The 16166-nt window shown below is 31.8% G+C and overlaps 3 protein-coding genes and 1 long non-coding RNA gene across 5 annotated transcripts; 3 read left to right on the top strand and 1 right to left on the bottom strand.

The window, feature by feature from the left end:
* The first annotated feature begins 364 nt into the window (after positions 1-364).
* LOC148601989 (uncharacterized) lies at positions 365-5756 on the top strand. 2 transcript variants are annotated; one of them, XR_015917014.1, is made up of 4 exons: positions 365-522; positions 1363-1560; positions 3274-4759; positions 4972-5756. XR_015917014.1 is itself a non-coding variant. In XM_088554889.1 (3 exons), exons 1-3 carry the CDS (start codon positions 462-464, stop codon positions 3540-3542), a joined length of 528 nt encoding a protein of 175 aa, XP_088411015.1. In that variant the 5' UTR covers positions 365-461; the 3' UTR covers positions 3543-5756. The 2 variants fall into 2 exon arrangements, 1 of the variants encoding a protein (XP_088411015.1); XM_088554889.1 differs by having other exon boundaries at positions 3274-5756.
* Position 5757: 1 nt separating this feature from the next.
* On the bottom strand, positions 5758-6902 carry LOC148601988 (uncharacterized). The gene is made up of 3 exons (XR_015917015.1): positions 6788-6902; positions 6267-6310; positions 5758-5800 (listed from the first exon to the last, which is right to left on the bottom strand). It is a non-coding gene; the product is annotated as an uncharacterized LOC148601988 (long non-coding RNA).
* Positions 6852-11351, top strand: LOC148601987 (uncharacterized). The gene is made up of 3 exons (XM_088554888.1): positions 6852-6999; positions 7503-7727; positions 8381-11351. Exons 1-3 carry the CDS (start codon positions 6939-6941, stop codon positions 8641-8643), a joined length of 549 nt encoding a protein of 182 aa, XP_088411014.1. The 5' UTR covers positions 6852-6938; the 3' UTR covers positions 8644-11351.
* A 944-nt stretch (positions 11352-12295) lies between these two features.
* Positions 12296-15862, top strand: LOC148601986 (uncharacterized). The gene is made up of 3 exons (XM_088554887.1): positions 12296-12398; positions 13122-13331; positions 13751-15862. Exons 1-3 carry the CDS (start codon positions 12338-12340, stop codon positions 14005-14007), a joined length of 528 nt encoding a protein of 175 aa, XP_088411013.1. The 5' UTR covers positions 12296-12337; the 3' UTR covers positions 14008-15862.
* The last annotated feature ends 304 nt before the right edge of the window (positions 15863-16166 follow it).

Below are 16166 nucleotides of genomic sequence, written 5' to 3'. Positions count from 1 at the left end.
TTTTGGGACGTAAGAATTTCATTTATTATCTTGAGATTTGATTAACCAACCTCTGTCTGGTTTAGACAGAATTATCAGATAACTTGAGTTAATATTTCGCGACATTCAACTTTCACATATTATGAAACCTGTAAAAATATACCTTATGGGTGGACACACGTTATAAGATATTAGTATATTTTAATATATTCGTCCCTTTAAAACAGTAAATCATTCAATTCCATGCCACCCACTCAACTATGAAACTTATTTCAAAGACATTTTCCTAATACGTTACAAAATCAAATCATAAATGTCACCAAAATATTTGCACTCTTCAAAATTCTATATATGTACGATAAATTGAATGGGTGCAATAAAAGGTCTCTCAGATAACAATATTTAATCAATGTGTAAGATTTATTGTTTGTTATCATGAATTTAGTGTACATGTAGATTATCGAAAAGGAAGGGAAATCAGAATGGCTGTCCGAAATGTTTGGATTTTTCTCTCCGCTTCTTTGATTGTATTTCAGAAATCAGGTTAGTTCTTTCATGGTTAATAACCAGAAGTCTTTATGTTTTTTTAGAAGATTATTCGGACCACCTTTATTGGCTACATTCCATTATACCAACGTTATGTTTTTCAATGGCGAAAATGCTTCCTCAGAATTTTGACTTATATTATTAATATTGGGTCAAAAATTATGTATAAAATAAGCTTTCAAAATATATCTGTAGAATTTTGTCACACTTCGCTTGGAAAATTTCAAATAAAGTTACCAAATGAAGTGAAATGACAAAAGTAAAGGCATTATCAATGAGGTCTGAAACCATTCTGATACAAGTGGTCCCTGTACAAGACCTATTAATGTTACTCGCGATTTCCAACCTGACACTTAGAATGCATCCCACCCCCAACCACCCAACCCCCCCCCCCAAAAAAAATCTTGATTCTTGATTCTTATTCACAATCGACTCATTCGAGGACCTTTAAATGATATAATTCCGTAGAAACGAAAGTATGTGAATGTTATATCACTGGCTTAAGGCAAACCTTTTTCGAAGAAAACTTATCACAAATTCATTAATATATATTGTTCTTTGGTCGATGAGATATCCTTGTACTAAATAATTCATTAAACACATGTTACTTGTATTACTTTGTTATGAGTAACGGTTCATCTTTATGTAAACTCCATGCACGCCTTATTCTCACAAGCAACGTATAGAATTGGTCTGCTGCACATTTACATGTAGTGGCTGTAAGGAAAACAAGGAAACGAAATTCAAACAGTGCTCCAAAGAATTTAATCCAAAGACAACGACGTTCATTATCTATTATACATCAAGATTATGTTACGGGTAAGTCTTTCTTTTCAGATGCATTGACATGTTTTCAATGTGGTGACAGTTCAATAACCGGCGAATGTGTGACAGACACGGCAACAATGGAAGCTGAGTTTTACGCCTATAATACCAGTTTATCGAATGGTGAATCTCAAGATGATGACTATAAATACATCAAACACTGCAGTGGTGAAGATAATGCATGTATCATAGAGAGAATTGAAGAACAGGGTATGATTAGTACATTTTGCATCAAGATATGCGAGTCTTGTCATCTGACTGTATGAATTCACAAGAATAGGTTCCATTCCAGAAGGCGATGGATTTTTCTTTCATATTTTCAACATTCCTTTCCTCTGTGGCAACATCCCTTCAGTAGCTGCGTATGGAGTTTTCATATGTTATGCCAGAGCTTGCCGTAACTACGCAAACTTTTTTATATCGCGCTAGACTTCTTAAAATTTGGCTTCTAGGGCATGGTCGCTTACCTTATCGGTAACCTGGTCCATGTGCCCAGTTTTTAGTGGAGTCCGAGTTGCTCATTTGCTTTTGTTGCTTTGTATGTATTATTTTGATACTATGTTCTTTGTTGTTTGTAACTGTTATCCATGTCTGGTCCATTCTTTTGATTTCTACTAGAATCTTGGTTCCCTAGATTACTCTTCCACTATCTCCCATTCAAAAGCATAGGAAAATAACGACTTCGATCTTACCAGTGTAATCTTCTTATGCGTGAATATAATGATAATATGATGCTCAACTATTTCTGCTCTTTAATAAGTTTTGTAAAATTAGTATTATTATGCATTATACTAATGTACCCGGAAGTAGTAAAATAAAAGCAAATCAGCCCTCCGTTTTGAATGCTTTTTAACAGTAGAAAATCCGGATAAAGGTCATCGTGAACGAGAGTTACAAGCTCTTTGAAGTGGATTTCGACGATCCAACTTAAATTTAAAAATCTGTATTGTTATCAAAATAACCAGACGTTTATAGTTCAAACTGATCATTGATCATTCATCAATCACATTTCAAAGATAATACATTGATTGATGTTGTTGACCAAACAGTTGATACCGTTCAAGAATATCCATTTTATAAAAGATGGTCAATTTTATTCATCTGGTAATGTTTTGCATAAATAAACTGGTATTAAACCATCTACGCAATGCCTTGCACATAGTTTGTTTATACACTATGAAGAATAAAATGTATTACTTCTTCTGCGGAGTTTGTTTATCAGACAATCTTTAAAAATTGTTTTGGGTATTGGAATCTAATAAAAGTAGACCTTTGTTTGTATTTCATCTGTTAGTGTGATATCTGTATTTTCATTGTGTGTTTGTTTGTTTTTTCTTTTCTTTTATTTTTGTTTTTCTTCTTTTATGTACTTGAATGTTTTATCTGTGAGATAATTGTTTAACCAAATGTGTGACTACATGTTTTGGGTGAAAACGCTTTTCAATAAATCTTATTTGAATCTCAATGAATCTAGGCAATTTGTTTTCAATGAAAGCAATATGATTAACTTCAGGGAATATATGTTCTATGATTAAATGACAATCACTAACAGTAGGTAGTTACTGACAAATCACAATCACTAACAGGAGGTAGTTACTGACAAATCACAATCACTAACAGTAGGTAGTTACTGACAAATTAAACTTTCAATTGAACTTAGAAAATATTTATGAAAAGACATCAAGTTTGGATCTATTTATTAATTGTCCATTGAACTACTAAAGGCAGTTCATCAGATAATGGGCATTACATCAAAAGAAGATGAAATCTGTTCGTAAAGTAAATTAGTATTATTGCGTATGTGTGGATGTACCAGCAATTCAAATCCAAGAAAGTACATTGTAAAAATACATATAATTGTGGATTCATCAAAGCATAAATATTTAAGGTCTCTCGATTAATCCACCTTGTCTTTTTTTTCAGGACAGACACACGCCTATTTAAGAGACTGCTTTCACCTAGGCACTTTGTTTTCCTTAAACAGTACTCGATTTGACAATTTGGTTACAAATTTAGCTGAACATGGGAATCAATCGTCTTGCATGTATGATTCAGGATCCAAACGAATGGCATGCGTCTTGCTTTGTAATACTGATCTCTGTAACGGCCCACAGATTGACAGTGCAACATCTTATCATCGAATGCGCCTGAGTCTCGTTTTGACTGTTATATTGACCTGGATGTCTATGTAGATCTTTTCTGTCAATGTATATATTTGCAACAAATTGTGAAATTGTCATCATTTAAAACCAAGTAATCATTTATCACTCAATAAGATCGTCTATTACCTATTTTACACACTTAAGTAGAAATTGAAATAAAACAGTGTCGGATCCAGGGATGGTGAAGGGGGTTGGGACCCCTCCATCTTAATGGAAAGTTTGTCGTTTTCATGCAAATAATAGACAAAAAAATCTACTAGCAAACCCCCCCCCCCCCACATTTTATGAGCAACCAACGCTGGAACCCCTTCTTTTCAAAATAACAGGATCCGCCCCTGTAAAATATAAAAAAAATGAATTTATGACAAAATTAGATACCACGTTATTTAAAATTTGCATTGCTTGGAATTGCATTTTCTTGGATTTTGCATTCAAAATTAGTTTCAAAAACTGTAAATAAATTTGGGTTTTGCAATTTTGAATTTGAAAAGATGGTTGTAAATGAAATAACATTTTCGTATGTAATGGTGGATTTTAATTCACGTGTTCTCTGTCCGATGATATATCTGCACTTTTAAACTTAAGGGACACATGTGCGTGTCTGTGTAGTATGCATATTTTAGTTACATCATTTTTCGTTTGAAATGCGTTTTTTTTTCTTTTTTCTTTCATTTTCATATAGTTTCAGTGTTTTGTTGTCTGCGATTATTTCCTTTCGAATTAATTTGTATTCAGAATCTAAACCATTATAATCAGTCATACTGAAACCAATTAATACGACATATCCGGGAAGTTTTGTTTCGCGAGTTTTTGCTTTCTTGTCAGTGTAGATAATGAGTTTTCTTTTTCGTCTTTGTGTTTTTTCATATATGATAATCCGTTTGCTTTTATCGTTTTGGAATTGCTTGAAAATGCTATTACTACCTGTCTATCAAGTCCAGAGTTTTCCGGTGAAAGACGTGTGAGTGTATATTATCGAGTGATCACTTGAGTGCGAGCACGAAATGACTTGTGTCTGCTATGAGTAAGTAAGTTGTCACTTTTCTTATTTTATGATTTGCTTAGAATTTGATTTGTGTTAAGAATGAACAATTAGACATTTTCGTCACTGGAATATCTCCCAACGATAAAAGTTTCTACTCTCAATGTTTTACGAACTTCAGTTCATATGAAAGTTTAGAAACGTTATTTGAGCTCAAATGTCCACTCGTTACCGATGTAGATATTTTTGCCTGGTGTTCTTGGCTGTCTATATCTTATTTAAGGAGGTAGACCTAGGGTAAGGGACACAACTCTTAAAATCATTGGAAAGTTTGTATTCAGCATTTTACATCAATCTTATGCAAGCATCAAAGTAACTTAGACTGATTTCATTCTGTTTCAAAACTTGAAAGTCGTAAGTGAAATTGAATATGATACAAACATATCACTGATTCAAGAGTTATTTACCTTACCCTAGGTCTACCTCCTTAAGTATCAATGAAGCATGGGTATTTACTATCTATGAAATTATTCAAATAGTATGCCAAATCCTTAGTGTAAAAACAAATTCATTTTGTAATGCTTTGTACAAACAAGTATTGAGTCGACAGTCTGTTAGATTTAACCCTAGCAACGTAGCAAATAACTTACTACTACAAAACTACATGGTATGTATACATTTTCGTAGAAGATATACGCCTTTCTATTCAAATGTACGTTCTAAAATTGATTGATTGATTGTTCGGGTTTAACGCCCGAGCAGCATTATCTCAGCTATATTCAGGCGATGAATATGAAAGGGATGATGAAATGAACATGAAATCGTTCTAAGAAAATCATAATGTCAAAAAATAACTTATTTTGACATCGTAATATTTTGTTCATGTTAAAACATTGATATTTTTAAACCGCTATTGAAAATATTATCCAAATATACAATTAAGTTCTCTATATTTGTCTTTCTTTTAAAAAAAATCATGAAAATTAGCGTTGGAACGGCTCATATTTATATTGCAAAACGTAATTTTGCATATATAAAGAAATAGTGATTAAAACAATGACGCATAATTTATGAAGCACGTGTTGGCCACAGTTGCTTGTTGCATGTTATATATATTTTAGCATATAAAATTGTGCAGATATGCCATCATTGTTATATAATGATATAATGCAATTATGTTTGAGAAGAAATGTCATAATATAGAATAGAGTTTGTTATATTTTATCAAATATTTTCATAATAAACTAAAATATTTATACCTACACTTTTATTCAATTGTTTTTAGGACTTTTAGCAGGTCGAGGGACTAGTAAAAAAAGACAAAATACATGTAAAATTGAATACACCCAAACATCAATTGAATTACATGTAAAGCAAAACTTAATTTTGATGAATTTATGAGTTTACAAGCATAATTCAGAGTGAACGGAAGATAAAATCTTACAAAAAACAGTTAAACGTTTTGATGGAAATATAAAGTAAATGTATGTATACACTTCTATGTGAGTAAATACATATATTACATCCTTTCTATGAAAGCGCTATGTATATCGAATAAGAGCTAAAGTCAAAGGTAATTTATAAAAAGCTACCAACATCCTTACAAAATGTGTAGAAAGTTTCGATAAATGCCGAGTTTGATTGACAGTGGTCTACATGAACAGTACAACATCAGGGCTTATACATTTCTCTTTTGTATTTCTAACTGTAATTTGACGACGACTGAAACAGTACGTTCTTTTACAATGACGCCACAGTACTGTTATACTTACAGTACTGTTCCATTACTGAATTTTTCGCATTCCTTACATCCCACCTTCAAATTAAAAAAAACTGATTATTATTTTGAATGAAATCTTTAGTTACAACACGCTTCACACTGAAAAAAAAATCCTGCATTTAAAACAAGTACTATCTTTAAATAGATAACCGCCGCATTTACTTTCTATGTTAAAAACAAATCTGATTTAGACTTTATTTGGTCAGAGTAATCAATGTGTCATTCGTACTTCAACAAATTCATTGGTTCAAGGAAAACTTTTCCCAATTATTCAGTATATAAAAGGTTATAAATTATGTAAAAGCGATTGAGATTATTTGGGACACCGATGCCCCAAGTGGAGCCTCAAATTTCGCGGTGACCAGCACTTTTGTCCAATAAAAAGAGAGGTTGTAAGCATCATCGGTTGCGTTGCCATGCTTAAGCATCACGAGTGTCACTTGATGTCAAAACGAACTAATACCGACTGTGTCGAAAAAAAAAATTGTTTAATAAAATCAAATGCATTCTTACCTCGTTTTCCAGCGTTTTCGATAGGGTTTATTTGCCGTCTTCAAAATTAATCAATTGGTCTTTCAGTTAACAAATATTTAATCAATACGAATGTTTGTGTTATCATTATCAAAATGCACATGTAGGTTATCTAAAAGGAAGGGAAATCGGAATGGCTGTCCGTAATGTTTGGATTTTTCTCTCCGTTTCCATGATTTTTCTTTACAAATCAGGTTAGTTTGTCATGGATTTATATAAAAAAAGACATCACTTTTTTTCTTGAAGAGATAACTTGCCACTTTCTAGGTCATCTCATTGCTTGTATCAAGGTTATCATTTCAGTGTCGAAATCCCTGTAAAAAAGACATTTTCATTTCATCGACTCGTGATAACAGTTACTAAGAGGACAAAATACATTATTTGCAAAATAAATTATGGTTTCATTATGTTTATGTTTGTTTACCTTGACTACGAAACTTTCACTTTTATTGGTCTAAAAACGTCATTTTAAACATTGAAAGAAACGGAATCCTCCTCACTGACAGTTTACTTTGTATTTTTATTGTCTCTCAAGTTAAAAACATAGACTTCCCAACCGACTCAATCGTAGAAATAAGAAACTCAACTGCTACTTTGAACTCAATTGAATTCTATTAGTGATATAACCCCACTCATATTTATCTATTTATGTAAATTAGCAAACCGGTACTAAGAAGTAATTTTCTTTCCTTTTCAGATGCCTTGTTTTGTTTTCAGTGTGGCGATAGTGCGAGAACAGGTGACTGTATCGTCGATACTGCTACAATGAAGGCTGAACATTATCGATATAACACTTCACTTTCTGATGATGATGATGATGCCAACGTTAGAGATTCTCCAAAAAAACGTATACATAATAAATACATTAAAAAATGCAATGAAGATGAAGATACATGTATCATAGAGAAAATAGAAGAAATAGGTAATGGCTCTAAAGAGGAAGGAATGGTGCATTAGCACTGTCATCAGAGAGTAGGAATGTAGGGATATTTTAACTCTTTTTTTTTGTTGTTTGTTTTGTTTTGTTTTGTTTTGTTAAGTCATTATTTTTATAGATTAGGACGAAGGCAATGATTTTGCAAGAAAAACACAAGTACATTTGTTTTTCGAAAATGCAAGTTATGCATGAATAACAACACTTTTGCCAGTAAGATAACTAGCATTTACTCACAATGTTTATGTTAAATGTATCTCAAGTATTAAACCTAAATTGTGCGCATAAATAGCTACAACACTTTCAGCTAAACAAAATAATTGAGCTTCGTTGAACTTAAACAAGTGTTGGTATTATATCTTAATAATCAAATCTTTTGTTTTTTTCTCACGCAGTCGGTATAGAGTTTCGCTTTTTACCCTTTCACCTTAAAGACGCTCTTCTATCGAAACGCAAGGCATCTGATCGCAATTCTGTCTCCCGATTGGTCAAATGCTGATAACTTAGTGGCAACTGTATCAAAAATAGAAGTTGTGTGCCATGTGTGAATGAAATGTAGAAAATTGTAAGTAAAAGGAACAAAAGTTTACTTCGTCGGCTATCATTTTTTTAAAGGCAGTTGTGGTTTCTCTCTATTTCAGGACTACTACAGGCCTACATAAGAGACTGTTTCAAAAAGAGCGACGGATATTCATTGTACAGTACTCGATATGATGGTTTAAACGCAACAAGGAATCATACGTCTTGTATCTATAGTGCGGGAACAAAACGATTAGCATGTGTCACGCTTTGTGATTCGGATCTCTGTAACGGCCCGCAGATTGGTAGTACGGCGTCACATAACCGGATACACCTGGGTCTATTTTTGACCTTCATATGTACGTGGTTGTTAATGTACATGTAGATCTATTCTGACGATAAACTCCAAATTCATGCACACTTTGTGGAATTTTTATATTGTCTTATGTACATTATTTTTTTTAAATTATGATTCGACTTTTTTATGAAGAAAGCGTTCACCTAAAATCAAATTACAGTTTTTTTTTATTATTGTTCGGAGGAGAATCACATGTTTTTAATTTCGGTATGTTATTTATAATGTTTCTGAGAAATCCTTCACAAATAATCTTCTTATGACTTGCAAATAAAGATTGGATGCATTTTCTTAAAACAAGGATTTTTATAGTAGAGTGAAATTTTGACAAGAGATTAAGGTCTTGAATCGATATATTGATCTAAACTTTGAAATAGTCAGGAGGCAACTTGAGGTGGGATATATATTTTTGTCAAACCATTTGGGTTAGAATACTTACATTTATTTGTTTGTTTGTTTGTTTGTTTAGTTTTTTTTGGGGGGGGGGTTTTGTTTTTTGTTGTTTTTTTTTTTTGTTTGTTTGTTTTTGTTTTTGTTTTTGTTTTTTTTTTGTTTTGTTTAATAATTCAGATTGATGGAAAAAAATTATATCAACTTATCTACTTTTTAGCAGAAACAAAAGCTACATCATACCTATTTCGCATAGCATCTTGTTGGTCAAGTTGAAAATTCATGTACTCAAAGTATATATTTTCAGTAAGTAAAATCGCTATGATTTATTTTGCAAAATGTTTAAGAGTTATATTTGACAAAACACAACATATGGCAATTTAAGATAACAAATGTATCATCTTCACATCTTTATTCATTTTAATATGACGTCAATTAAGAATATCCTTTTATATGGAAGATTCATGGTAATGTTCATAATGGAGTAAAATTTGGTTGGGGAATGTTTAACTTGTTACAATACAGTTGACGGTTCGGAAACTGCATAGCATTATGATATTGCTAGTTATTAGTTACCGGTAGTCAAGACATATTTTACGAGTATGCTGCGACGACAAAGCATTGAAGTTTAACTGAACAGGTCCGATGGAAACACTATCATTTAACTTTCTCTGTTGATGCGCATGCGATTTCCTATATTTTGTACACACTGTAAATTTATTCATTACGTATTCATAAAATTTTGTGAAACACAACTGTGGTACAACCATTCATATTTTTACACGAAAAGATCGTCCATAAACACGTTTAATGCAGAAATTTTGTTTCAAAAATGTATCCATGACAACATCATTTACCAAATTGTTTTTAATTTGCAATGCTTGGATCCTGCGTTCAAACTTTAATTTACATATTGAATTGATTTTTGAATGCACAGAATATTTTACAGGTACATGTATATTTAGATTAATCATGATGAAAACTATGATCATACAAGATTTAGAGGTATTGCAAAAGGTTTTATTTTATTTTCTGTATAGAAAGTGAGTTCCTCTTTCTTTTTCTACGTAGATAGTGAGTTTTTTTTTTTTAATTTCAAATAATTGTATATGTTCTCACTAGTCTATACAGTTTCTAGGGTATTTTAGTCACTAAAAATATATATATATAACAGGTTTCTAATGTTCATCCTAACGAACTTCTGTTCGTGTAGAAGTCCACAAACCAATCTGTACATGTTTAAATAACCTCTAATACCGATTCTCAGGTGTTCATGGCGGCCGATATATAATCAAGCATTTTAATAAGACTTGTTCAAATGCTCTTTAGACCACAGCTATAGTAAAAAAGGTGATAAACACATGACCAACATTTCTTGCTATATATAGACTACGTCTGTTCAAAAATATGAAGAAACCTGTCCTATTAAAATCGAAATATATCACGGAAACTCCATTGGATCATTGTTTTACCACGACCTTGCCATTTATGTCGTTAGTTAACCAATGCGACATAAATGGCCTGCCTGTGGTAAAACAATGATAAAATGGAGTGTCCTTGATTTGGTTCATAATTTAAGTACCGGTAGGCATGGGTAGGTTTGAAATGTTGCAAATATTTTGCTAACCCCTATTTTAATAGCCAATAAATTATGGGCAGTCATAAAATATCTCAATTTTAGTTTATAATCATGAAATTGCGTAAAAGATGTTTTGATATTTTTTTTTTCATTTTTACGTCAGCCATACAAAGCTTTACTGATTTTTTCAATGTAGTTGGTGGCATTGTATTCTTTTATCTTTACTGTACCCCGTATTAGAATGTAAGTTCTATAAAATGACATTAATACGTATTTATTTCATTTTAGTTTATATGAGTTTGGACTTTTAAAACACAAAAGAAAATTATGATATAAAAAATGACTTACATGGATAGAGAAATTTTGACTTCATAATTCTTTAAAAAGTTTAAAATTGTGAAAATATTGCAAATATACAATTGAACTCTCTATATATTGTTCTTTCTTTTGACAGAAAAAAAACCTGAAAATTGGTATTAGTAAACTTTTTTAAACGTTATATCCTACATTAAGCAATTAATGGTTAATTAAAAATCAATTAAAAAAACAACTATGAAGCCATATGTACTTTATATGTAATCGTCATAATTCTTCCTTTTCAAATTGTTTGTATTTAAGAATAATTGTGAACAAATAACACCACTGTGATAAAATAATATGCTATTATCTCTGAACAGGAATATCATAGAATAGAGGTGTGTTAAATTTCTATCATATATTATATATTTTATAATAAATAGAATGGATATATCCACTCTTAATTGCATTGTATCTATCTTAGCTTATTTATGTCAACGAACAAGTGAGAAATATGAAAATTGGAGATGTGGTATGATTGCCAAAGAGACAGTCATCCACTAAAAGTCAAGCAACGAACAACTGAACTTCTACAGGTCACCACACGGTCTTAAATTATGGGCAAACTCATACCATAAAGAAAGCTGTAAAAGGCCCAAAAGTAAATGAAGTGCAACTATTCATTAAAGACTAAATTTGACCTAATCCATAGAAAACGCCTAAAACGAATAACAATGAACATAACAAACAATAAAAACTTCAGATTCAGGAAGACAAAATGTACACGAACAAATTAAGAAGCCAAAGTGAATGCAAAACAAATACCCAGTTTTGGTGAAGTCCAAGTTGCTCATTTTCTTTTGTTGCTTTGTACGTGTGTTCTTTGTTGTATGTGTCTGTTTTCTCTGTTTGGTCTTTGTCCCTGTATTACATTCTTTTGATTTCTGCAAGAATCTTGGTTCTTTTTAATTCTCTTACATACGAACATTCTGTACTTGCTTACATTATCTTCTCTGTGTACATAAGGCCATTATTAGACACCTTCTATATAAAATTCACATGAAGCTCGATTAACACAAATTGCACGTTAACAATATTTGCCTATGTAGGAGATATTTGCATCCCTCTGCCTCTCCCATTTGGGAATTCAATTTATTTTCTTTAAATTTAAATTAATATAAGTGTTAAAATAGGTGAATACAATTTATTCTTACTTCATATTCTTGTTTTAATTGAAAAGCAATAATCTGCGTTATCGACTGGGTCCCTGTTACCAAGCATACATTATAGGAGTGTAATTTGCGCTTTTAAAATTCTTTATATGCACAATAAATCGAATGGGTGCAAAAACAGTCCTTCAGATGACAATATCTAATCAATATGCATTCGTAAGATTTATTGCTGTGTTTTCAAGAGCCTAAAGTGCTTGTACGTTATCTAGAAGGAAGCAATATCAAAATGGCTTTCCGAAGTGCATGTTTTTTTCTCACTGTTGCTGTGGTTGCTTTTCGAAGATCAGGTTAGTTTTGTCATGGATTCATATCAAAAATCAAAAACATTCCTTTATGTTTTAGAGAATTACTTGCCACTTTCTAGTTTAGATGAACGTATTACTTATATATATCAAGCGATTCATTTTTTTCAATAACAAATTCCATGAAACAAGATAAGATTAAGAATTCGAACTTAAATGTACAATTGATACTTTGAATGTGATGGATTAAAAACGTTACCCAAATGAAGACATTAATGACACTATAAAGGCCGTAAGACATTATGAAGTTTCTTCTTATCCCAAGTGACGTTAGCAAGAACCGGGAAGTTGTTCTGAAAGAATCACGAAGAATTTAAGAATTCAAAGAATTTAATGACCCATTAATCATGATCAATGATATTATTAGGCCCTAAATTGGTGGTTGCTAAGGAATGGATGTTGCTATGGTATATTTTTTTCATTTTTTCATTGTATTTATTGTTTTTCCGATATATGCAGCTAATTGAAAGTCAATTTGGATGGAATATCTGACATCAATAAATCACTTACACTGAAAATTGCATGATTCTTAGGCGGACTGCTATTTAAACATTGCTTTGCCATATATTATTTATTAATTGTGGAAACACGGAAGTCAACTGCTAAACTCAAACTATACAAACAACAATTGAATACTATTTTAAAGTTTTGTAATTCGTTTGCCACTTATAATTTTTATTAATGTAAATTATTAAACTCTTTTTTCAGATGCCTTATCTTGCTTCCAATGTGGTGATAGTTCGATAACGGGTGACTGTATCGTCGATACAGCTACAATGGAAGCCGAACATAATAGGCATAACGGTTCACACTCTGAGGTTTCTGATTCAGATTCTCCTTCTAAAAATCGTAACAGATATATCAAAAAATGCAATAAAAATGTTGACGCATGTATCATAGAGAGAATAGAAGAACAAGGTATTAACTCAATCTTATGATTGGATGTGAAACGTTTTTACATTTCATATGTTGTTCCCCCGTAACACCTCTGTAAAGCTTGTATATTCTATGAAAAAAAAAGAAAAGTTGTTGAAAACATGATTTTTTTATTTCAATAAATTAAACTAAATGCAAGTTAGTATATGTTGAAAACGTCTAAGATTTGGTAATTTATTCTTTTACACAATTTAATGAGCAGCGAAATAAACTAATTGTCATGTAAAAAGTGTTCAAGAAAAATTAAAAGTATCACCCATACACCTAAAACACGCATCGGTATAAATAAAGTATTCACTCACAGCTAGCATACAAAACCTTATAGTCTAGCAAAATCACTGAACGAACATGTTGATACTTTAAGCTTACTAATCGAATCTTATTATTTTTTTCTACTTTAGGACTGCTACAGGCCTATATAAGAGACTGTTTCTCAGTGAATGATGAGTATTCATTGGAAAGTAACCGATATGACGGGTTAAATAAGACAATGAATCATACGTCATGTTTTTATGATGCATTTTCCAAAAAAGTTGGATGCGTCACGCTTTGTGACACAGATCTCTGTAACGGCCCACGGATTGGCAGTAAGGCATCACATGATCTAATACACACCAGTCTCGTTTTTATTTTTGTATTTGCGTGGTTGTCTATATAGATTATTCCGACATTGAACTTCATGCACAATTTGTGTCATTGTCATAATGTCATATGTACAAGATCGATTTATTCAACGTTGAATCGCATATTTTTGTGTACCCCCTACTTGCAAAATGGGGGTATAATGAGGTGTACGACCTTCCTCACATCCTTCTCTCTTATTTCTGTCTGTACGTACTTTCTTCCTTCCTTCAGTACACAGAGGGGTACCCATCTCTAATCCGTTATACTACCATTGTAATTTAATGAAACCTTTACAGAATTATTATTACATATTCCCATTTTAAATTTTTGGTCTAAATCGATTTGGGGGATTCACATAGCAGAGCATTGTCTTGGTCATTAATGAATACGTGTACGGTGAAATAGGGTGCCCATGCATGTCTTATCAGTAACTTCTTCTACATGGAATGCACATGATGTTATATGTGGAATGGAATAAAACTTTAACAGGATCTTGTGCATCTCTTATTTTGGATTTGGATCCAAATCAATTTGTAAGTCAAAAAGTGCATATTAATATGCCAATGGAGTGTGAATATTAATTTAGTTAGCATTGCTCACAGTTTTTCTTGTTTTTGATATGTTGTTTAGAATGTTTCCAAGAAATTCTCAAACCAAATGTTATTTAATCTTTCTTCTGGTGGCTGGAAAGTAACAGTGGAATGCATGTAAATTTTCTTTTAAGAAAAGATCTTCGTATAATACTCTCGCAAATTTCCTATCAAATTCTGTTCATTTCAAGATGGCTTCATATACACAACTACTGTACATTTCATTCATTAAGCACTTAAAGCTTTTTCCGACGCAATCGGTATAGCTTTTTACCTTTTGACCTTAAGGACGCTCTTCTAGGGAAACGCAAGTCAACTGATCGCAGTTCTTTTTCCCGATTGGCCAAATACCGATAACGTAGTTGCGCTCGAAAAATCTGCATCGAAAATTTGGAATTGTGCTCGAAAAAAAAACTTTATCGGAACCTTAAAAATTGCGTGCCATGTGTTACTTTCTTGAAAGAAATGTAGAAACTTAGAAGTAAAAAAGAACAAAATTTTACTGCGTTGGCTATCTTTTTTTTAAAGATAGTACTTGTTTTAATGTATTTATAAAGATGGTAAGAACATTAAATTCACTCTCAACTGGTGAGATCTGATTCCAGGAGATGTTAGTTTGTGTGAGAGATCTGATTGCAGGAACGATCTGAGAACAGGAGCTAGTGATCTGATTGTAGAAAAGATCTGATTTTGGGAGAATTTTAAATACGGGAGAAATCTGATGATCGAAACGGTTACGGTAGAAGGGTGCTTATGAGGGAAATGTAATTGCCCATGGAAGAGATCTAATGATGGGAAAGATCTCATTATGAAAGAGATGTGATTGTGGGTTACATGTCTAATTATAGAAGAGACCTGATTATGGGAGACATTGGCATTTTTAATAATGTTTTTTTTTTTTTTGTGTGTTTGTTTTTTTGTAATTGTAAGGACACCTCTTCTAGTTGTATAGTCTTGTGTTTCAAATGATTTTATGAAATTTTTTTTCTACATGTATATATATTCGGTGTGTTTTCCCGGTTTTTCGTTTAGGTAGAAAGCTACAACATTTTTGCAGTTTTTTCAAAATTGTATTGAATTCATAAACTCGAGTATCTTTACCGTATCTAGTGAATGTATATTTATAGTCCGAGTTTCCACTGATCAGCAACCTTCAATATGTCAAATATCCTCCTTGTTCCTAACGAAACACATTGTGGCTCGTGATTTAATAAAATGTTTAGTCTTTAGTCAGTATTTCTTTGTCATAGTGTAGCTACTTTCAACTCTAATGTCAGAAATATAGTATTGATAAACTTCTTTTCTTTTATTTTTGCATGCGAGTTTCTTCGCAAACTAAATATATAGAATCACTATCTTTATAAAAGATTATGCCATTACGCGAAAAGGAAAGTAATAATTTGAAAGTTTATCAAGGAATGTTTTTCATTCTTAACAGGTTATACTCAATAATGTAGTTTGCGGCAGTTTACACTAAGCGGTTTATAAAAAAAAGTGTAAATTGACCCAAACCAGATTATTGAGAATAACCTGTTCAAAAATTAGAAATATACCTTATTATTTAATTTGCGATTAATGAGTCCAAACATTAATTATTGATTCA

The sequence above is a fragment of the Perna viridis genome, chromosome 12 (assembly GCF_037379345.1).
Source record: "Perna viridis isolate PV_CMFRI_1.1 ecotype Kerala chromosome 12, ASM3737934v1, whole genome shotgun sequence".
Lineage (NCBI taxonomy): Eukaryota > Metazoa > Mollusca > Bivalvia > Mytilida > Mytilidae > Perna > Perna viridis.
This window is presented reverse-complemented; position numbering and strand designations above follow the sequence as displayed.